Source organism: Amphibalanus amphitrite, unplaced genomic scaffold (assembly GCF_019059575.1).
Source record: "Amphibalanus amphitrite isolate SeventyFive unplaced genomic scaffold, NRLGWU_Aamphi_draft 000928F_arrow, whole genome shotgun sequence".
Classification (NCBI taxonomy): Eukaryota; Metazoa; Arthropoda; class Thecostraca; order Balanomorpha; family Balanidae; genus Amphibalanus; species Amphibalanus amphitrite.
The window spans coordinates 45,633-69,583 of NW_024882422.1; the positions used below are offsets into that span (position 1 = coordinate 45,633).

At 47.4% G+C, this 23,951-nt stretch overlaps 1 protein-coding gene across 1 annotated transcript in view; it reads right to left on the reverse strand.

Moving 5' to 3' along the window:
• The window catches only part of LOC122368157 (protein O-glucosyltransferase 2-like), a 146,127-nt gene that overhangs the window by 24,516 nt on the left and 97,660 nt on the right, over positions 1-23,951 (reverse strand). Inside the window, exon 7 of the mRNA XM_043341824.1 lies at positions 515-693. Coding sequence (XP_043197759.1) covers positions 515-693 — 179 coding nt within the window. The remainder of the gene's footprint in view (positions 1-514; positions 694-23,951) is intronic.

Sequence of the window (23,951 nt, forward strand, 5' to 3'; positions counted from 1 at the left end):
AGCAACATATGTACTAGGCAACTGACGCCCTATCGCTGATTCTCGACAAAATGCGTTTTCTTCGGTGTTAAAGCGCATTCCCTAGAAGACCCGTGAACGGTGAAACATTTCATCTTTGACCTGACCTGTGACGTCATCGGTGACCCCGAGGCCAATGAAATTTGGTTTCCTTCGACAAATTTGACAGGCCCTTCGAGCGCCGTTTGAATTTTGCGGATCCATCCAGTAGTTTCGGAGATACGAGGGGGGGGGGGGCAAAAAATAGCCCCCCCCCCCACCAGGTCGCGTTATAAACAGACCCCACCAGGGCGCGGGTTAAGTTACCTTATTATTTGCTATGCTACGGCAGATTGCGACATTTTTATGAACGATTGCAAAATTACTTTCGTTTATAAGTACAATAACACAATTATGGATAAGAGAGCGTAAAACATTCGACGTGCAAAACGCAATGAGTTCTTTACTTGGTAAGAGGCGCCCTCTCTCTCCCGCTTTCCGTTGGGTAGGTACTCACTTTTCCACGAGGTCACTGAGGTCGTGCGCCACCTCCAGATAGTGTACTCCCGGCTTCATCTCGTTGTAGAAGTGCTCGTAGTAGTCGGACTTTTGTTTGACCACCAGTGATCCTCCAGCCAGGAGAAACGGGAACCGGTAGGCCGCCACCGTACCGTCCACGCTCAGCTGATATTTGTACTGCCGAAAATACAGCCGTGTGGTAAACAGCTGGTATTTGTACTGCCGAAAATACAGCCGTGTGGTAATACACACTCCTTTGCTCGTCTATTTATCAATTGTTTCCAATCACAAATCAGTCACAATCCCGTTCCCGAATGTTAGGTACAACTACTTTCAAGTAACTAAGCAGCAAGAACCAAGTGCGTATTTCCCACTAGAAGAGTGGGAAATGGTCATTTCATGCCATTACAAATGGAAATGGCATTTGCACCACGCTCCATGCCGTGAATCACAAAATGTTGGGTAGCTGAATGAATATGCAGTGCAATGATTTGCGTTCTCTTGCTGTCCCCCTGAATGGAAAAAGCAAACGCATGGCAACAATTATCACAACTCAAGCCATGAAAGAAGAAACAAATTAAAATAATATAAATTAATTACAAACATAATTATCCAAGATAACACTGGAGTCTTAACCCGCGCCCCGCTGGGGGGGGGGGCAGAATCTGCCCCCCCCCCCGTTTTTCGCCAATAACTTCTAAACGGCCAGCGACGTCAAACTTTCAGCACCTGATCATACATCAATTTGACGTTTCCTGAAAATTTGAACGAAATCTGTCGGAAAATATTTGAGAAATTGCCGTTTTAGTGACGTCATGTTCGCCATTTTCGCCTCAAAAACGGCAAAATTTCATACGCCGCTAACATCTTCATTTTTAGAGGAATCAAGACGTAACAAAAAAGGTTATACGTGATTCTACTTTGTCTATCAAATAGCTATATCGGTTTTTTGAAAATTTGGGTTTTGGCCCATTTTTTCTAAAAAAACTAACTTTTTTTGGGAAAATAATTATAAAATCCAATATTTTGAGTGTATCGCAAAAAACTATATGTCAAAAAATATATGTCAGAGAAGTGGTCTATGTGCACCTACATACCATTTTTTAGAAGAATCGGTTCAAAAATGTGGGAGTTATTCAAAATTTCATGACGTCACGACACACAACAATTTTGAAAAATGATTTTTTTTGGAAGTTCTAGAGCTCGTACGGAAACAAAAATAGCACCATTCGATTCACCGTGAAAAACTGCATCAGATGGACAGGACACCTTTTTAGGCCTTAACAACCAACGTCAAAATTTAACCTCACTTGACCTGACCTCGACCTGAAATTCATCCAGAGGTGGTCCATATCACTTATTGAATGTGCCTATTGAATTCTATGAGTAAAATGACCCATAAAACATGTGTCGCACATGCCCTTTTCTATATTTTGTTTTTTGGTGAACTGACCTGACCTGACCTGACCTTGACCTTTGAATGACCCCCCCCCAGCAGGGCGCGTATGGCTGAATAGCCCAGCGGGGCGCGGGTTAAGTTCTGTGGGAAGTATACAGATTCAGGTATTCTATTCTTGTAGCGCTACCATAGTGTAAAAAATAACTACACCTTTTTGCACTACAAATCGGCATCTGGTCATTCAATTTCGACACTTTGCATTCAATATCGACAGAGCTACCTCCATTTTGACATACCTCACACATTTCGAATTATTTCATCAATTTTAAATATCACCGGTTCATATTCGATCTGTTGCATCAAATTTCGACAGTGGCATAGAATTTCGACAATGGTCAGCTGTAAATGAAGAACTGCATTTGACTTTGACATTTTACGATCAATTTAGACAATGGTTGTTTTGCTTTTTTATAGATTTACTTTAGATTTATGATTAAATTGTCTTATCATGGGAAAGCTATAACGCATTTTCATGGATATGTAAGAGTGCCCCTCCCCCGCTCCTCAGCCAGTGGGCTCTGCCGCCGCTGACTTTGGGGCTGACTGGTGGCCGCTGTTGAGCTGTTGCCGTCCGTCGTCGCGCTGCTGTCGTGGTCCGGGCCGTGGGCCGCCCGCGGCGGTGCTCGTTGTCGGCCGCTGATTGGCTGCCCCTGGACGGCCCGACCCGGCGTTGGGTCGGGCGTCGCGTATGTTCTGATGCGGAGTCTCCCCCGTGCCGTCGTTTCCATCCGCAGGATATTCAAATCCTTCTCCTCCACGCCGCAACCCCTTCTCTAGGCTGGACAGGCAACTTTATCTCATGCGGGCTGCTCCCTTGGAGCAGCACCGCTGCTCCCGAGGTACACCTTTTTTCAATCCGAATCGGCATCCGTTCATTCAAATACGGCAGCGGGCACCTTATCTCGACAGGCACTCCAACAACTCGACACTGGAGCACACATTTCGACACGTTTCACGAATTTAGACTAGCATCTGTTGATATTCGACCAGGGTCATTGAACAACAGCAGGGGCATTTAATATCGACAAAGGGCATTCTGTTTTGTCATATTGCATTTTACGTCGGCAGCTTGCAGCCAGGCTAGACAATGGTCAATTTATCTCACCAGTGAATTAAGCAACTCTTATCTTTTTGGAAAGGCATTTTAAGAATGTGCGTTAAAATGTACCACTGTACTGTAAAGAGACAATCAATATGGGCGCTTGGTTGCTAAGTAACCACACCTTTTTCAATCCGAATCGGCAACCGTTCATTCGAATATGGCAACGGGCAGCTAATTTCGTCAGTCGCTCTGGAACCTTAACACCGGTTCGTCCCTAACATCAACTGCTTCCGGCACACAAGCTGACCTCATTCGAGGTCACCATCCTTGCGTCACTCTGTGACAATGTGGAAGCACTAGCGAATCCAAAGGGCGACGGGGGTCATTCGGGGCCACGCTCCAGGCAAATCCAAAGGTTGACGGGGGTTATTCGGGGCCTCGATCCTTTCAACGCATCTAAAGTTGACAATGTTTTAGCCTTATTTCTTGCATGAAAAACAAAAAAAAAATGATTTTTTCATTGGTGTCGATCTGTCGACAAATTGTGAGTGGCGCTGACCGCCAGCGCGGATGGTTCAGGTCTGCCGAGATGGGAATGGGCGTGTCACCGGAGAGCGGCAACGGCTCTCCGCTCTCCGGTGACAACGGCGGTTTGGTCAGTCATGGTCAACTGTATTTCTGGACAAAAAACTGCCTTCTGGAAAGGTGGAAACCCTACGGGCTGACCCATCGATCGCTTTGGCTGCATATCCGTAGCGAGACAGTTTTATACCGGCGCCTTGTCAGCCGCCGCAGCTCACCGGTCACTGGTAGACACCCAAATGCTTCCTCCGCATGATCCTCTAATCTCACGACTCTGACATGGCTTGCTAGCCTACTCACCCTCCATTCACAGAAGAAAAAAAAAAACGTTTAGACCTTAAAACCGCGGCCTTGGCGTATTTTGTGTTCCATTAACCAAGGGAAGTCTAACAAAAGGATGAAATGCCATAAATTCAAGTGGTAAGCATTGGTAACACATCAATATACAAAATATGGTATGAAATTTGCCTGATTTTGCTTGTTATAACGGCAACGAAACTGAATGACCATTGCCATTGTAAAATGAACTTTGCCTTTTTCCAATGCCCGATGTCACAGTCCTATGCCGTGTGCCGAAATCCATTGGCCAGTGTCGGAACCACACTCAGTGTCGAAATCAAATGCCGCATGTCACGCCTCTGCACTATGCCGAGTTTGGAGCGTGGTTTGTCGAAAGCGCACTCCGGCTGACGTTCCTAATGCAGATCTGCCGAAACTAACTGACCGGATGCCGATTCGGATTGAAAAAAGGTGTAGCACTCCCGTAGCCGGGTGCAGAGAGTACTTGGGGGCTGATCGGCCTGTCCATTCGGACGGGCTCAGCCCCGGTGACTCTCTAGGGTGCGTGCCCAGACCAATGTCTCCCCCAACTTCCTACCTCCCGGCTCCGCCATTGTCTCATTGGACCGAAAGGGCCTACCGCCTAACCCAACAAAACAAACAAACAAACGATGCGGAGTCTGATGAAGGGCGGCGGTATTCAAGTCATGCCACGTCGTCAGAACAGGTCGGTGTGCGCCGAGGGCCGGTGTAGAATCATAGAAGCATTCAGGGACCCGTTCGACATTCGACGGGCCCGCTGCAATTAAACACGCCACCGCTTACAGCCGCTCAAGACGTATAGGGACGGGCGTTTTGTCGGAGCGATCCTGCATGCGTGCAATGGGTGACCATCAGCACGGAACAACGAAGCATGATAAGGATTCAGATGGATAAGGATGCAGATGGAGTAAGAGTGAATTTACCACCCGTGCTGTAGGCAAAATTTATTTACATAAGGTTCTGAACAGCATGATTAGGAGTGACTGGGACGACCAGCATCCAGCAGGTCTTTTTTCTTTATTTTTCATAAACTGCTTATTAACGATTTTTAAATAAGCAATGTCTAAATCAAATGAGTGATGTCGATTTTAATTGTAAAATGACGAGATTGAATGTCTCGTGTTTAAATCCATGTCTATCGTCTAAATACGTAAGGCCTTGTCGAAATTGAATGCCCCTTGCCGAAATTATGACTGATATCGATGTGGTGTGCCCGATGTCAAAGTAGAGCCCATATGACGAAACAAAATGCCCCTATTCGAAGCAAATGAGAGATCGCTAAAATTGAATGCAATTCGCCGAAATTGAATGAAAAGATGCCTATTTTGAGTGCAAAAAGGTGTATTTATTAAGTTATTTAAGTGTAGGTTATTTATTACACTATGCGCTACTAAAAGGTCTCGGACCAAGTACTGCCACGGCTCAAAGCGAAATACTCAACGGGATATATTTAATATGAAGCGGAATGAGGCAAACCATCATGTAATGAACCATACCACCATCTGCTGGCCTTTCATGAAAGTGAGGACAGACGGCCATTCTACACGCGGGACCCAAAATTTCTCATAAGCCCGCGACGTCATATCTTGCGGCACTGTACGCTGGAGCGGCCACTCTCGTTCAAAGACCCAATTACCGGCAACTGACGGCGTTTTCGGAGGAAGCTGCGCCTTGTTTGTGAAATATTTGACAGAAACTGCCAACCATTCAGTAGGATGGTGATTTTGAGACGACAACAGTGGCCAATCTGCCGTGTGCTACGTGTCCGTGATATTATTAGCGAGCCGCATTGACGTAACATATTGCGCGAGTACGACACCCCTCACATGACGCGTATCAATGTATGCATACACTTCTCCTTTTACGATGGTATTTTAGCGTTTCGTAATAAATTAATGAAAAAAAATGAATGAAAAATTGAATAAAGAAGCTTTATGTAACTTTCGCGTTGATCACAGCAGAGATCTAGCTCTCTAAGGTGTTGCGTCAACCGCTTATATAACTAAATAGCGACGCATGAGGATATATAGAAGACAGTGAGCAATCACATTCGATAAATATACTCAACCGCACACATACACGCCAAGATAGACAAACATGGTCATGTGGACAGCGGGACACAGCGATGGCATCGGCGTCCGTCGCGGTCATAGCCTGAGATGGGTTCGTCACCCTCCCGCCTCCCACCATCCTTCCCGGCCGTTCCCCACGCAGATTTCCCGCTGACTCGCCAAAGTGGCCAGCTCCAAGTCGGCCCTACACTCGACAGCCGCGGCGGAGATGAGAGCGATAACCGTCGGATTCAGCCCCGGCGGCGGCGTCACGGGCGTCGGCTCCCCTTCCAGTGCACTCGACGAGCCGGCTGTCTGTAGAAGATCGGCCGCCGGGCAGCCGGCCGGCGAATGGATTGAGACGAACCGCGGAGCGCCGCAGGCAGACAGCCGATAGCGCTGCGCACACACCGGCTGGGACGGAAAAGTACGGTCGAAAGGAAAACGGTCTGAAAAGAGCCGACAGAGAGCGACGGAGAGCGATTGCTCACGGGCCGGCGATAGAGCAGAGCTGCTCAGGAGAGCCACACTGGAGAGCTGCTATAGGGGGAGCAGCGGAGGAGAGAGAAATGAGAGCAGAACAGCGATAGAAGAGCGACTCCTCCGAACAGCGACACCGGGCGGCAACTCAGGAAAACTCGTCAGCATTTGGGTAAAACTTGACTTGTCCCAAACGTGAACAACACCTTAACCTAACTATCAATTCATTCGTTCATCGGCAAAAAAAAAAACGTGGACATGGAGTCTCCTCGGCAGGGGTGTAATTTTCCCAAAATAATTGTGGGTGCCCAGCTGTAGGGGCGCCAGAAGGTTACAAGGGCGCCGATAGACCATGATATGGGCGCCATTCTCCCAGAAGGGCGCCAAGCGATTAAAAATGCTATACTCTGTTCCGTTTCAAGTTTGCAGCCGAAGTGCCCTACTGAAAGCAGTGCGTGGTTTCTGTATATACAGCTCTTACATTTTAAAACGAAAAATGCAAATTCCGAACATAGCAAATTCTTGAGCGGAGGAGCGATCTGCCGAAGAAACTCCAACTGCAAGCTTGATATGGAACAGACTATATATGTATGATCCAGGGGCGCAGAGAGGCCAAAAGGGCACCGCACAGTTAGTAATGCTAAGTTGGTGGGGAAATAGGGGCGCCAGACGGTTACGAGGGCGCCGTGAGACCATGCAAAGGGCACAATTCTCCTAGAAGGGCGCCGAGTGATTGAAAACGCTATGTGGTCCAGGGGCGCTGAGAGGCCAGAAGGGTGTCGAACAGTCAGTAGTGCTATAAGTTGGCGGGGACATAGGGGCGTCAGACGGTTACGAGGGCGCCGTGAGACCATGAAAAGGGGCGTCATTCTCATATAAAAGCGCCAAGTGATTGAAAAGGCTATGTGGTCCAGGGGCGCTGAGAGGCCAGAAGGGCGCCGAACAGTCGAGGGATGCACGGTGGACAAAGACATAAGGGCGCGAGACGGTCAGGAGGGCGCCGTTAGACCATGAGAAGGGCGCAGTGCTGTCAAAAGGGCGCCATTCTCCCAGAAGGGCGCCGAGTGATTAAAAACGCTATATTATCCAGGAACCCGAGGCGGTCAAAAGGACGCCGTTAGAGTATGCGAAGGGCGCCGTGCTCTCGAAAGGGCGCTTGTGACATAAGACTTGTGGCCTGTGGGTGCATTTTCATCATTGTGGGGGCATATTTCAGGATTGTGGGTGCATCTGCCCCCACAAAGAGATATAAAATCACGCGCACAATCAGCCTGGTTTTAAATTAACCCGCGCCCCATTGGGGTCTGCGTATAACACGCCCTACTGGGGGGGGGGGGCTCTTCATAGCCCCCCCCCCCCTCCTAACTCCGAAACTACTGAGCCGATCGTCAAAATTCAAACGGCGTCTGATAGCCCCGGAAAAACTGCTGAGCGAAACCTAATTTCATTGACCTCGAGGTCACCGATGACGTCACAGGTCAGGTCAAAGTAAAAATTATTAGCATTTTGGCTTGTTCACGTTTTGGGCTCTGGCCGCCGTCTTGCACGTTAGATCAGGCTCATTTTTGGTTCACACACTCGTGAACAGATGCTCTAGATACCCTGAGGGTACCAAACTTGTACTTTGATTTTCAGATCAAGGTCAGGTCATCACAGGTCACGAAAATATTATATCATGCGTCGGTCACGTGACACATGTTTTATGGTCTATTTAGGCCAAAAATTTCTAATTTGATGTCGTCTGTGTCATTCGAGGTCATTTTGAGTCAAATTTAGCTTAGGTTAGGTCACTTTCAGGTCAAAAAGGTCAAATTTTAAAGTTAAAAAGGTGTCTATTGGATGCAGTTTGAGCTCAGGAACACGATGGTGCTATTTATATTGGCGTACGATGTCAAATACGTGCTGAAAAACTGATTTGAAAAATTAATAATTGTGAATTTTTTGCAATAATGCGTGTAACTTGGCCATTTTTGAAGATATTTAGCTAAAACTTGCTAGAGTTAGTCATTGTAATGCGTTCTATCACATATATTCCGTTTTTTCGAAAAGTCAAAAACGTTTTGAAAAAATGTAAAAATATAAATTTTTAATTTTATTATATTACATTTTCGAAATTTTCAAAATTTCGAAAATCTGAGATAGCAGTTTGATAGCGCAGTCTATTCTAAGTCCTCTCATGCAAAGAAATTGGATCTACCTTAAAGGGACTATCCCACCTTTAACATGGGGTTTGAGTTGAGATAGCCAAGTTTGCGGCGAGGTTCAGAAACCACTATCTATCTAGGTTGCAACCACCGCGGCCTCTTGGTGTTGAAGAAATTCGTTCCCTTCATTTGAAAATGGGCCTTGTACAAGGCCCTATCTTCAACATGGAGCGACCGTTAGTGTGACGTCACCTCGTTTAGTCATTCTGATTTAAATGGGTTTGTTCGTTGAAAAATCGCTTAAAACTTGGTCTGTACTTTGTTGTGGTGCCTACAGAGTAAAAAGAATCAGCTTTATGACAGTAATGTGGCCTGGGGAAGGAGGTAATTTTGGGCTGTGACGTCACATATTTGAAAGTTTGTGTTTGGAATATGGGAAGCCTAAGATGTTTAATGAAAAATAAATGCCAGAACCGTGTTCCTGGTCATCCAATCTATAAAGTCGGGCACAATTTAACTGGTTTTAACAACATTTTAGAAGGTGGGATAGTCCCTTTAAAAACTGAGCTCTTAGGAGCGATTGCCGTGGTTCGATGTTTTGCGTCGAAATCGGCCGAACATGACGTCACTCTGACGTCATTTCCGGCCGACCTATGGTAGGTACGAAGTTCAAATTTTGACACAAGGTGTCAAATTGATGCAGCCGAATGTACTAAAAGTTTGGCGTCGATACGTCAAGCGGTTTGGAAGTTATTGGCTATTGCAGAAAAACGGGAGGGGGGCTATGAATAGCCCCCCCCCCCCCAGTGGGGCGCGGGTTAAAGGACGCTGATCATTTCAGAAAAAAAACCTGAATAGTGCCTTCTACATTTAGATGGCTGCATCAAGTGGCTTTCAATTGCGACAAAAAGAACAAATCTCAAGTTACATCGCATTCCACCTATTTCCTTTTTACGATTAACAGACTGCGACAGGGGCCTCGGTGCGGCGTGGACCGCTCTCAGGCCGTCCGAGCAGTTAACCGCGGCCACCGCTCCGCACTCCCGCGGGGCGGGCCCCGCAGATAGCCACTTATTGTCGCTCCACAGACTCGCATGCGTCACCGGCAATGGGTCGTAGTTCTTCGACAGCGCGCATTAGCTACACGCCATGCCACGGCCGTCCCGCCGCTCCGACGCGGGAGACTGGTAACCATGCGAAATGGACGCGACGGGCGAGCGAACCCACTGCCAAACGGCTCGGCAGCTGGATTGAAACGGTGTATAACGGAGCAAAAGTATGATCTCCACAAATCCTCATTATTTCCATCCCTTGTGAAATGCAGCAATGTGCTTAAAACCGGGTGCACCGGAGAGAATAATATCGCTCAAGAGCAGTGTTATTTGGGTGCTCAATTTAGCTAGCTGGTCAGGTCAAATGCTCACATTTTATGCCGAACACTGCAAACTATATCCCGCGCCCTGGTGTGGGTCTGAGCCACCTTCGCCCTGGTGGGGGGGGGGGCCAAAATGACCCCCCCCGTCTAACTCGAAAACGAAGAGGGCTAGGAAGACGCGGAAAAAAGCAAACGAAAGCCCATAACAAGTACGTTCGAAAGTATTTCGGTCATTTTTTCGCTAAGGTCAATATTGAGGTCGCTAGAGGTCATCATAGGTCAAATTTCAGTGTTTTCGGTGTTGCCGGACATATTCCGCTGTAGCTCGGAAACTAGAAGAGCTAGAGAGCCGCGGAAAAAAGCAATCGATAGCTCTTTTCAAGCTCTTTCGCCAAGGTTCGTCAGATTTGACCTCAGCTCAACGGTTTGGCCTACAGAGGTCATGCAAGGTCAACTTGGCAAATTTCTTTGAAAATGTTTTTAACTATAGCATGCATTCACGAGAAAATAGAGAAACGATTCATGCACCATCGTGCTTGGCTCGTCGAGACGCGTCGAATGATATATAGTTTGACCTCGAAAGGTCATTTTGAAAATTTGACCTCAGGTCAAGGTCATGACCTTACCGAAATAGGTCATGCTGCATATCATTCGATCCGCATTGACGAGACAAACACGATAAACGTCGAACGGAGTCTTTATCTCTATTCAATAACAAGTAAGTGCAGAAAAACCGCTGGTGACCTCTGGTGACCAGGGAGATGACCTAGCGTGACCTCAGCGAGGTCACAAGCAAATGGTTTCACATGGGCTGTGATTTGCTGACCCAAGACACTTCAATAACGAAATATAGGAACAATCACGCCCGATTTAGCTGAAAAACAACTACTTTTCGATTCTCCCATTGACTTATAATGGGGAGCAGCGATGACCTGACCTGACCTTAGGTCACATTTATAAAAAATCCGAGATAGCCATTTTGTAGAGCTGGGTGACATCTTCAAGTACTGTAAATTTTACATCGATCGGATAAAAGCTGTGCCTTTAAGAGAGAGTTTTGAACTTTTTTAGAGGTGGTGTCAGTTTTGGTGACCTTGTGACCTGACCTGACCTGACCCGAACCCCCCAAAAAAGGACATGATGTAAAAATGTTGAATAAACAGCTATACAAAGTTTCAGGGCGCTAACTCAAGTGGTTTCTGAGTTATCGCTGAAAAACCACAGGGGGGGGGGGGCCAAAATGCCCCCCCCCCCCCACCAGGGCGAAGGATATCAAGAACGAAAGTTACATGCGAATCGCTGTGAACGCATGAGCCAGTCTGTCTTTCTATGGAAACAAGTAAGCCAATCACAAAGTGTCACAAGAACCATTATACCGATGTCGCATTTACATATACCTTTAAAACATGACACATTATTTGCCAGAACAAGAGCGAAATCACACATTTGCACTCAAATAAAGTTCAGCCGGATCGGAACTGTGTAAGCAGCATCCCTACACGCCAAAGAAACGGGAACATTTGGACTGTCAAATCATACAACTCTACCATGCGGAAGGTCCAAAATAACGTACAGTGGGTCTATTTAAGATCTCCAGAGCCACCACGTGGCGCTACGGTCGGGGTAGGGCGAGTCCAAATCCCGAGGGAAGTGAGGTCACCGGTCATTGTGGGGGAAGGAGGGAGGGGGAGTGACGCGGTATCACGGCGCATGGGGCGTGCGTAGCGCCGGGAGTTGGAGTGGGCCGCCCAGGGCCGCCCGCCACTGCGCCAAGGCTGAGGGGAGGGGATGGTGGTTGCGGGTGCGTTCACTCCGGTATGGTGGTATCCTGTTCATGTGGAACCAGCAAAAATGCGACTGAAACTGGGAATCATTATCTCAAACAAACGGGCATGCCAGAAGCAGCGTCAGTTCCAGCCAAAATGTTGAACAATGATAACTAATTGAAATCTTGGACGCATTCATAGCATGCAACTATTCAGTCGATAGTTGCATGATGCTTTTCATGATGCATGATGAGGCTGTTCTAAACTGTTATTTGAGTTAGATATTTTTCATTTGGCACGTTCAGTTTCGGCGGGTTTTATCGGGCCGAAAATAATCAGAAAAGAAAAAAAGATTTGAAATGGCTCCAGAAAAATGTCCAAAAATATTTTCTTAAAAATGAAACTTTGCTAAACATTTATAAGCGATAATTTTGACTTTTTGAGAGGACATTGGGGAAAGATATTCGGGAAAGATGGCATCGTGCTTATCTGTGCTGCAGTAGAAGGAAAGGTTTGGTTCGTGTCGAGATAAAACCAGACCCGGGAGTGGGGGCTCGAACTCACGACATCGCATTTGTAACAGCTGGAAGCTGTGACATTTTTTTTCTCCGTACATCAAAAAGGACATCTCTCACACTCTATACGTAAGGACGATCGCACTGCCTGCCGCGGCGCTGAGCCGGCGTGGGGAGGGGGTCGACCAAACGATCCCCGACTCGTCGGCCGGTCACCATTAAGCGAAGATCAAAGGCTCGCCGAAGGGTGGAGTACAAACACACCCATCCGGGCCGGCGCAGTGGCCGCCGACAAACGCAACGCAGCCGGAAACAGCTGCTCCCGGTGCTGGACCAGCCTCCCGACGCCTGGCGCCACGCACATCCTGCCGACGCAGCTGACAGGAAGGTGGGAGGATGTCGTTGCGGTCAGCCGTCCGGCACAGGCAGGGACCGACATCCGGCGAAAATCGAGTGTGAAAACGTCATCCGGCAGGAGACAGCTGAGACGGATGAGCCGAGCAAGTGAGGATGACGTCACGTTCCGGCGGAATGGAGGAGGAGGGCGACGGTCTCGACTCCGGATGCGAGACGGGATGTCGCCAATTTTCTGCCCCGGTCAGCGAGGCCCGGCGACGCCCGGAACCTCCGGCCCGGAAATCACAGGAGAACAAAAACTCAATGCAGAAGGAGAAGGGATTCAGACAGACCCGAGACCGACCACCGGAGGCCGACCACCAGAGACAGAACGCCTCGGGACTCGGCGCGGGACACCGCCCCGCCCGGCTTCGGCCGGAGCGGCCTCTCTGCTGATCGGATCATCACTGCACCGGACCTCAGCTGGAGTGGACAGCAATCATCAAACACTGTCAAGTGAGTCATCTCATCTGTCCGCCTCATCAAGACTGCCTCCCCGTCATGGACAATTCACCTCCCATTTACCCATCGGATGTCTCTGATCTGGATTACAAATGCCACTCCCTGGGGTCTAACCTGAGCCACCATTAGAGGGTAATGGATTTAACATCGTGGGAGTGTTATTCGGCAGGGAAGGGAGGGCAGATGGTCGCTACATTCCGCTCCCGACCGAGCAGCGCGGCAGTGGGGCGTCTGTTTGTAAAGACGGGGAGGGGCTAATGGGCCTGACTGGTCCGGCCTTGTCTATGGGATAGACAGAGGGGTTAGAGGGACAGCCGGGGCGGGTTAGTAATGGTCAGTGTAGGCTAATGGCTCACCATTACATTGGTATTGGGGTGGCACTATCTGTCGGCCATCACGCGCGCGGTCCGGCCGCAGTGGGGTGTGGGATTCGAGGGGAGGGGAACAGGTCAGGTGGTATCATTTTTGGGGCGCTGGTCACCATTGACGCGTCAAACTACGTCAGATGACGTCATGACAGTTCAATTGGCGATGTTTGTAATTAATCTTTTTTTTCGCGGTGAGGGAGCTAGGATTAGGTTTAAGGCTAGGTTTGTATCGAGAATGGCGAGTTGACTATCTCGATCGCAATGCACCGTTTAGGACTTGAGCTTGACCACTGCTGTATCGCCCGTTTGTAAATATAGCGTGAAAATTTAACAATCTGTCTGGGAAAAAAAAGAAGGGAGGGTTACTCCAGATATGTTGCTGATTCGGATTCACAGAGACCGCTAACGTAATTATCATTGAGTCGTCATCGTCGATCACACGGCCTCACGCCGGCCTCACACCACAGGTTCACCGGAGTTAAATGGGACTACGCCACGGCCGTCTGATCATCAATCAACGGAAATGCAATGATCACCCCTCACGACGCGACCATCACAGATACATTTTTTTGAAGCTAGCAGGTCAGCATAAGTTGTTTCATAATCTAACTAGTTTGAACTCGGTAGGCCAGCGTATCAATCCATTGTCAATCTAGTGTTAATTCCAAGTCTGTCAATCGATTCTCAATTCTTACAAGTGCTATTCGAGATAAATCGACGGTCAGCGTAGGATCGCCACATTCCTGGGACAGATTCACCATTTGGATAAGGTTTGATACGAAGGCGGCCCAAGAAGTCGTGACGTGTTCAGTTACATTCGGATAAGGAGAGTAAACATAAACATCAAACATTATTCTGCTCCTTCGGCAGCTCAGCGCCAGAACAAGAACGCTGGGGGTCTGAATCGCCTTCCGGGTTGTTATTAAATCAGCATTGAGTCGTTTCGTGATTCGCGTTCATATAACCGATGCAAATCTGAATCACCTTTTCAATCGTTATAAATTTATCGCTGTTCGTAACCTGTCAATCAATCCCCCTTTCTCTCCTAGCATTATCAGTACCTAACGGATATTGATGCCAGCTCCCCCTTCGAGGTATATCAAAGAATAACGTGGAAATGTTACGGTTGCTAAATTGATGCATCATTTGAGACAATGGATCATAAACATCAAGCGAGTTACCGTTCAATGTGACGTGATTATGTCAAAAATGTCACCCTGCTTGCACACGCCTAGAGTTGGTTACGGAGGGAAGCGAGAAATTACCGCAGCTCATGTCCTTCATGTAGAATAAAGAATTTGTTCTATTCAGGTCAGATTGTCCCCAGGCCACCTTACTGAACGAGATGCAGATCCTAATTAGCTGATGTTGGACCTGTGAGCTTTTCTCTAAACTGAGCGATTGTAGTCCGCGCGAAATGAAAAATGTATGACCTTGACCTTAAACATGACCTTAAACAATTAACAGGTCAATTGACGCACCAACAGTAGCACCACTAGCGCCACCTACAAGATCCATTGCCTTCGGCACAAACTCCGACAGCGCTCAGATGCAGCTGACAGTACTAGCAGTGCCGCCTAGCGTGAAATAGACCAAGCTGGTTCCCTAAACTGCCGCAAGAGGTCCCTCGTGTCGGCACGCAATTGCGTGTGACTGACTGAAATGAGTGGGTGAGTGAGAGGGCGAATGTGAATGATCATAGTGAGAGAGAGAGAGAGAGAGAGAGAGAGAGAGAGAGTGAGCGAGAGAGAGAGAGAGAGAGAGAGAGAGAGAGAGAGAGAGAGAGAGAGAGAGAGAGAGAGAGAGAGAGAGAGAGAGAGAGAGCGAGAAGGTGAGTGAGCGAGAGAGTGAGTAAGCGAGAAGGTGAGTGAGCGAGAGAGTGAGTAAGCGAGAGAGTGAGTGAGCGAGAGAGAGAGAGAGAGAGAGAGAGAGAGAGAGAGAGAGAGAGAGAGAGAGAGAGAGAGAGAGAGAGAGAGAGAGAGAGAGAGAAAGAGGGAGGAGGATGTCGAAGCAAAACGTTTTAATTCAGTCTTTACAAAGATCGACCCCATAAATGAAAGCTTTTGGTACGAATGAGATGCGTGGCACTCTACTGCCACCTAGCCCGTGTAACCTACAACTACATCCACTAGGCGGCGCCAAAAGCGTCGATGAGTCGACGCTCGATGAGTCGATGAGTCGAGAATGGTCGCCGGTCAGGTGTGGAACAAGGTCATATCCCCGCTAAGCTCATAATTACAAGCATTTAAAAATGGTTATCATCTAACTCTCTGCGTTGGCTTAAATTACAGATATCGTATAGATTCGATGAAATATCTTTTGTTTAAAGGACTCAGAGCAATAACAAACCAAAGGTCTGAGTTTCAACTTCGTTTCAACATCTAACATATGAGGGAATCAAACAAGATAGCTTTTGATCACAGGGCACATTCTCAAATGATCTAAATAACATTTAGTGATCATTGCATTGAAATTACACTTAATTTATCGTAAACATCCGAGTAGGGTATGATACTTCATTGCAAATCAGTAGGCAAGGTGTGAATTGCTAATGTAGACCAGAGGAAGCCAAGGGCGTGGGCAGTAGATCTCACATCCAGTCCCGTCGGATTGGAGAGCGCTGGCCCAGCAAGCCCTCAGCTCAGCGGAATCGCGAACAATGCACAAACATGGACCTGCTGAGAGAAACGAATTATCTGGTAAGACAGCTGGACGAACCCCTCTTTCAACGATTGACCCACGCTGACCTCAGTAGGAAGGCGGACAAATTTGCGGGTGGTCAAAAAAGGGGGAGAAATTGACAGCAGTCACATACGATCAAAATTTTAGTAAATCTTGGTGAACAACTCTACGGTCTAAATCTGGGAGAAACAGGTTACCTTCGTCAGTCGAAACCAAACTCTACATCGCGAGTCAGGTTAACATTAGATTAGCAGACAATTATAGGCTAAGACAGGAATGGGGAAATTAATTGTGTTATGATTGAGCGCGCATCACTAAAACTTTGACATTGCCACCCCAAGCCTAGGAGAACAGTCATCTCATGTCAAGCGTGGTGTGAAAAGCTACTGACAACTGTACTTATACGAAGTTTTGGAGGGACACACTGAAATTTATGAATTCAGATGATAAATCAGTAACATGCAACAATTCAAGTCATATTATTCCCAGTAACATCCGTTAGTTGATCTCTTTCTATTGACATGATCTATTGAACATGGAATTTCAATGTCAATGACCATTGACCCCTCAGGTCACACTAATCTCATATCTGGCCTTGGATGCTAGCAAAACAGTTTCAGACCAGTGCGGTTTCACTTAAAAGGGATATCCTGGAATTGAAATTTATAAGGCATCATTGAACATGACAAACTTTGTCAGATGGCGGAACAGATACAACGAAGGGCTGTCTATCGGATTGTCCTCTATCCTGGACAGCTACCTTGACTGAGATTATAATAGCAGGTTTGCCAGCAAAAGTACCCACTAGGTAAATAAATCAAATTACCATTAACACTGGAGAAATGGCAATGAGCGTACTATTGATTACACCAGTCTTTGCCGAGCCATCAATTTAGTTTGAAATTAGCACCATTCTCCATTGGACGGTTCCCATTAGCTTGTTAAAGTTACTGCTCTTGCCTTTTTTTAATTTAGTCTGAATGGGTGAATGGGCAGAGTTGAGAAATCAGAGCTCGCACTAAGCATAGCTTGTTGTGGTGAACTCGGCCTGCCAACCGACCGCGCAATTCCAGTTGCATAGCATAAAATTGTCAGAAAGTTTAACCTGTCCTCAAGACTGGAAGTGGACACAGTCCCCGCTTGATTTGATATAACCATTTCTCATTGCTGATGTTCCCACTCGAATAATTGGATATCACATTTGCCAAAATTTGTATACCTTCAACAACATAGCAATCGGTAAACCGAGCTTCCTTAAATTAGAACACCACAAGTCGATTGTCAATTGCAACTGAATTGCAAGTTAAATAAATCATCTAGTCGAGTATGTCAATAAAACCTGCATTATAAAATTGACTCTCATAAATCGGTTCAGTAAGATAACATGAAATCACATGAGTTGGATTGTTTTTAAATTGAAATGCCAAATTGAGACTAATCCGGCGCACTACCTTAGAATTCCCTTGATGCAAATACTTACGTCCCCAGAGAAATTTGCGACAACGTGGCGAGGGACGCCAGACAACAATCCACATAAAAATATTCATGATCACAAATGATTGGGCACTACTGAGAATTACTTCATTAAATCACAGGCAACACTCAGAATAGTCGAGTTGAAATTCCGATCAAAGTTAGCGTCTCCAAGGTTGAACGATGAGAGGTCAGGATGTACTAACCCGCAGGCGACAGGATCTTATGACGTCACTACCGATCAACAAGTATGAAACTGGCAATCTCCTAGAAATATGACGTCACTGAGTGAATATAGTAAGCTACGGTAGAGACGTTTCGGCTGATAGGCGTAAATATCGTGTAGACGAAAGGAGTAGTAGATGGTCTGAGTATTTGGCGGCGCAGATTTCTCTATCCAATGATTTTTTTTTGTTCGGGTCGCGGGTAACAATTGATTCGTACCGCGCAGCGGTGCGCACATGGACTGAAGGGATTCTACGGGTCAGACAGGTAAGGAGATACAGAAGGAGTGACCCTGAAGTGGTCGATAGCTATTGAAACCGGAATTACAAAAGGAGGAAAGATCTAAGGATGGATGCTAGCCGAAGAGGAGGTATGTTGCAACACTTTCATGTGTTTTTGACTCTGCTGATACGTCTAAGTCTTCTAGGATTGGACTGTCTCACGTTACGGAGTAAGTAAGTAAATATGTTAGGCAGATATCAGAACAAAGAACGCCATAAGACGCCCAAGCTGAGAGGTGAGTCAGAGAGACAGGACGAGGGAGCACTCCGCCGAAGGTGAGTGACAAAATACGAAGGTGATAGATTGAGGCGAAGGGGTAATTCCGCCAGGATGAGGTGAGGTAAGTCCACCGTCGGAAAGGATCGCAGCATGTATCACTCATGACGCTAACGCGCTTGAACACACATCTGCAGGACAGGATTCCACGGCGTCGGATAAAATTGTAGGATAGATTCAGTCATGGAGTCTTCGAGTCACACCGGTCAATGATTCAAAGGCGCCACTTGCGGGTGCCATGACTGCATGAGAGTACGGAGTAGGTACCTGTCTATGAGCCCAGTGAGACTGCGGTCGCCGGGCAGCAGGATTGTGTCCACCGGTTCGTTAGGTGAAAACGCGTAAGACGGTCTCTCACAGAAGGGCTGCAAGGGTCAGTAACCAACGTCCGGCCGCGGGGTTTTAGTAGGGAAACAGAGATGTGCCGTGAGCGGCAGAGGTTGACGGACCAATCATAAGCCACTGAGGAACGCTAATAACTGACGCTACCCGCGTCGATCTTTAGACAAGTAATCGGGGTCAAATGATGTAGGTGTTCGAAGAGAGTGGGCCGGCAGAGATTGATTGAACCAATCACATCCATCGACGAACGCTAATAATGTAATCGCTACCTGCGTTGCACCTTTAGACAAGTAATCAGGGTCAGGTGATGTAGGTGTTCAAGGATATTGGGCCAGGGAGCCCAAGAGGTGCTAGGAAGAGCACACACGATTCCAATGTTGGAATAGGGCGCGATAAGTCGTTGGGAGGTAAGAGTAAGCTTAGATGAAACTTACACTAACCACGGAGTCTATTGAACAAATTGCGTTTATTGTCCCTGATATGTACCGCTGGAGGGAGTTAGAACAATTGCTGGGAGGGACTGAGAGGTCGACGCGGGATCAAATTTATTGTAGTGGGATGAGAGAGGTATGACAAAGAGAGTGAGTCTGAGGGAGATTGAGGTATGCGTCATATAGTGTAAGGACCAGCGGGAGATCTAATCTCAGCATTGAGGGCGACATTAAATGGGGATGGACTCGATTATCTTTGGGATGATAGGCATAAGAAAGGGAGAGAAAATGGTGGGCAGCTATCAGGTATTAGATGGTGGCTTCAGGTTATGTCCTCAAGGGAGGCATCAAAATTATATACTTTGGGGAGACTTCCGTGTCCTAAATTCCTTATGAGACAGATACCATCCTAGGCAGTGAAGACTATATGTTGACAAGCGACAAGCCAGCCTCATTATAAATATTGTTTGTGACGAGCCCCAGGCGCAAGGAACGGTGGCGGAAAGGAATCGGTCAGCTTGAAACCAACGGACCGATCATCAATTGAAAATGGGTGTGCAATTGCGTTTGAACAAGAGAGAAGTCAAACAGCAAGAAAATCAACTCGTTAATCAACCATTTGAGGATCTACCAGTCGAAAACACTCACCTGAGGTTGTTCCAGAGCACGGCGCAGGTCGGCAACCATCTCGGAAAGAAAAACACCCCCGATGAAAGAAATTTTATTAAACAATATTTTTTTTTGAAAACATACTCCCCACCGCTTCCGGACCCCCTGGGGGCACTCATCACACATTCAGCTCACAGGTTACCCAACCTCAACGCTACGAGCACCTATCGCCCTGCGCAGCTTGCTCTGTTTCGGCTAGAGTTCGGCCAAAGTGTCTGACGTCTGTCAATGTCACGAGGCGAAACCCCAAGGTAAATGTCCGTCCCGGTAGCTCGGTCGGTAGAGCGTTGGACTCCATGTGCCATGTGGTGAGAGCGCACGTCCCGGCCGCAAAAGTCCGGGTTCGAAACGCGACGTGTGTTTGACGTTTTTGAGCCTCCTGACGGGTATGGTTGTGGTTGGTGGCAGGCCGCTGCCAGGCGAAGTCAGTGAGGGGACCGGCCGTGCGCGGCTATGTGCGCACGTTAAAATTTGGACTCTAATTCTGCCATAGACCAGGAATTGTTTGATCGGAGGGTAGAGAGCAGGGTCAACGCAACAAGCTCAGCTTAGCGGGGACTCTGTCCTTGTGATTCCTTTCATTCAAAAGGTTCGGGCCAAATTTAATATTAAAAAAGGGGGAGCCGAACCAGGTTGGGCCGGGTTGAACCCTGTTGGACCGGTGTCTTACACGCAATCATGGTCAGACAAAACAGAGGCTAATTTCGGGTCAAATATTTTTATTAACTGATCTGATTGTTTTTAGCTTACACATCAACTTTTAGCTTTTTTTAACTCGAGACTTCATGCACAAAAATGTGGCATTCGTCTACTTTTCCTCATCTTCTCTTAGCGACTTGATTTGACCTTAAAGGCCCATCTTACCATTTACCAATCACCTGCGTGATAATTATTTGCCAAAGGGCGCTCTACGCAAGAAACGCCAGCCGGTCAAAAAACTGGCGAACGATGCGATCTTTCTATTGCTTGAGTTATATTCAATGAAAATTTCAGGAGACATAAATAAATAATATTAATCCTTATAGCTACTGGGCGCCCGGAGCATTCGCTAGCATTGCATTGCCAGCTGCATTACAAACATCACATTTGCATTTTTGGGTTCATCATAGTTGACAGTAGATAAACCGGCCACAGCAAACCCATGCCTCATTATCCTTTCCTTCCAAGCAGCCAACTGCCAAGCTAGCCGGCCGCCCGGCCCACACCGCGATATGGAACAACGCTGGACTGCGCCATTTGCCTGCGGCAGTGCCCCACCGCGCCGGGGCTGTTTGACAGGTCACCCGCACCGTGACCTCGCCACCCGCCCCGCCCCCTCGCCCCTCCCCACCTCCCCACCGGGCTCAGCTCGGTAGTGACCTCTCCTTGAATTTCACATGGACTCGACTGAGGCTCAACGCCATCTAGTTTCGTCTGGAGATCCTTACTAGATCCACTGTACAGTAGGTCTATTAAAAAAGTCCCCAGCACCAGTGGGCGCTGCCTTCGCTGAGCCGAACCCCCGTCTGCCTGTCCCATATCGCGCCGGGCTCAGGTCAGGTAGGGTCAGCGGGACCGCTCGGTCCGGCCCGCGGGCGGTGGACGGGCGGCCGGTAACGCTTTCCGCCAGCCAGCTCTGTAGAATCCAACAAACGGGACGGCCACCGCTCAGCGCAGCGAAACCGGTGTTAATGAATGGCAGTAGATGTTCATGGCCACAATGATTATGAGATAGTCATTGTTAGCCCGTGCCCCACAGGAATGCCTAGACTCTCAAGCCCTGTTGGAGTGGAAATGGGGATTGAGCATCATTCTTATAACTCAGCTTTGGGTATTTAAGTGGTATTCGAAGTAGCGTCAAAAGTAGCAAAAAGAAGAAAAGATACTTCAGCCAATTTTAGATCGGTTCAGAGCAAAAGATCATGTCACCAGAGGTCATCGATGATAAAATTTTGCTTGGACAGGGTGCGTTGCGCGCACCGGTGCATTGGGTTTCCAATTTCCATGGATGCATCAACAGACTCGGAAGCTCATAACGCTAGCGTGGAGCCGAATTCATATCAACCGCCGCAACAATGCATGGCAGCGCAGCGCAGCGTGCTGCAGCGCGGGCCCGTGAAACACCGCCCACGGCTATCCATGTCAGGGCAATCCAACCCACGTGATTTGCTCGGCCCCAGCGGAGCATGAGGCCCAGGACTCCCGCCCAGGCCCCCTGTCTCCCCCTAATTCCTGTCATCCTTACCACTCTGTAATTGACCGAAAGAGCCTAACCTAACACAACAAGTAGCTCGTTTACCGCTATGTCTGAATAATATTGTCAGATTTAATTAAGGTCAACGGCTAAGCACGTAAATAACAGCAACTGCCATCATCGGTATTATGAGAAAACCAGTTGCTTTTCCACAAACACTAAAAGCTCTAAGCTAAACTTGCATGAAATTAATTTTACCAGCCTCGTGTTCCTCTTATCAAAACGCTTCGAATGAATCAAAAGTTGATCTTTAACCCGCGCCCCGTAGGGCTACCGGCGGACCCTACCACCCGTAGGGGGGGGGGGCGTTTCGGCCCCCCCCCCTAAGATCTCGGAAAGTTACCGGCCGATTTTCAAAATTCAAACGGCGTTCGATAGCCCCACCCGGGAACTACCTTGTGACCAAATTTCATTGACCTAGGTCAAACCGATGACGTCACAGGTCAGGTCAAAGGTCAGATTTTCACCGTTCACAGGCATTTCAAGAAATGTGTTGTGAAATCGAGTAAATTGGTAATTTATTGAAAACCATCGATGGTACATTGTTCGTCAAACACATACTTTGCTATCTGAGGTCACTGATACCAGGTCAGGTCACAGCGAGGTCAGGTCACCGGGGGTCACATTATGAAAGTGTCGTGTGATACATGTTTTATGGTCTATTTTACATGACAAATGCGATTATGTGGGTTAGGTAGCCTTTGGGGCCAGCTTAGGTCACGGTTTGGTGAAGGTCAGGTCAAGGTCAGGTCAAATTAGGTCAAATTTCAAAGTTGATATTTTTGCATAAAATGGGTATCGATTCGATGCAGCTCGTCACGGGGAGTCCAATGGTGGTCTTTGTTTTGCTCTACGAGGTCTAGAATTGTCAAAAATTGAGTTTGAAAATTTGACGTCATCATTTTTGAACAGTTTTTTCGCTATAACTTGGCCAAAAAACGAGGTATCGATCTGAAATTTGGTATGTAGATAGAAGACGGTAGGTACTATCACATATATTCCGGGTTTTTCGAAAATCAAAAAACTTTTTGGATTTTTCGGCTTATATATAAAAAAATGCATTTTTGATTTTTGGGGGTCAAAACTCAAAAATGTTAAAAATCCGAGATAGCAGTTTTGTAGCCCTGGCAATTCTACACCTTTTGTGTCTTGATCATTTTTCTCTATCTTCAAAGCTGTAGCCCTGACAGGTCTTCTCGCGAAGGTCTTTTTTCGGTCGAAAATGACAGAACATGACGTCATTCTGACGTCATTTGTGGCCAACCTATCATAGCCTCTGGAAAAAATTTTGGTCACAATGTGTAAAATCGATGCCCGGAGGGGTCCTGAAAGTTTGGTGGCGATATCTCCAGCCGTTTAGGAGATATCGACCGAAAAGGACAGGGGGGCCGTTTCGGCCCCCCTACGGGGCGCGGGTTAAAGGTCATTTCAAGAATTTGGCCGATGTTCAAAGACATGACCTGACCAGAAATGGTCATGATGCATAGCAGGATATTAGATCCGTATCGTGGAACTTTACAAACACTTTAGATGATTTCATAACTTAAGCAAGCATGTCTATCAAAAATATTTATTACATGGCTCACGTGTAAGCTGGGTGTGTGATCATGCTTACGAGTATCTTGAACGCAACTGATAATGTTCTGTTGGCCACAATTTCTATATTTAATTTATCCTCCCGGATTTCATATTTTTATTAACCCTCGCCCGTAAACGGCGATCTGCCACCTTCGCCCATGCAGGGGGGGGGTTGGTGCGACCCCCCCTTGGCGTTTGAAAACGGAGCGTCGTAGAGCTTAGCGGAAAAGACCAACGGATTGCTCTCGCCGAGATCTCGCGATTGGTGGTATATTTTTTGGTC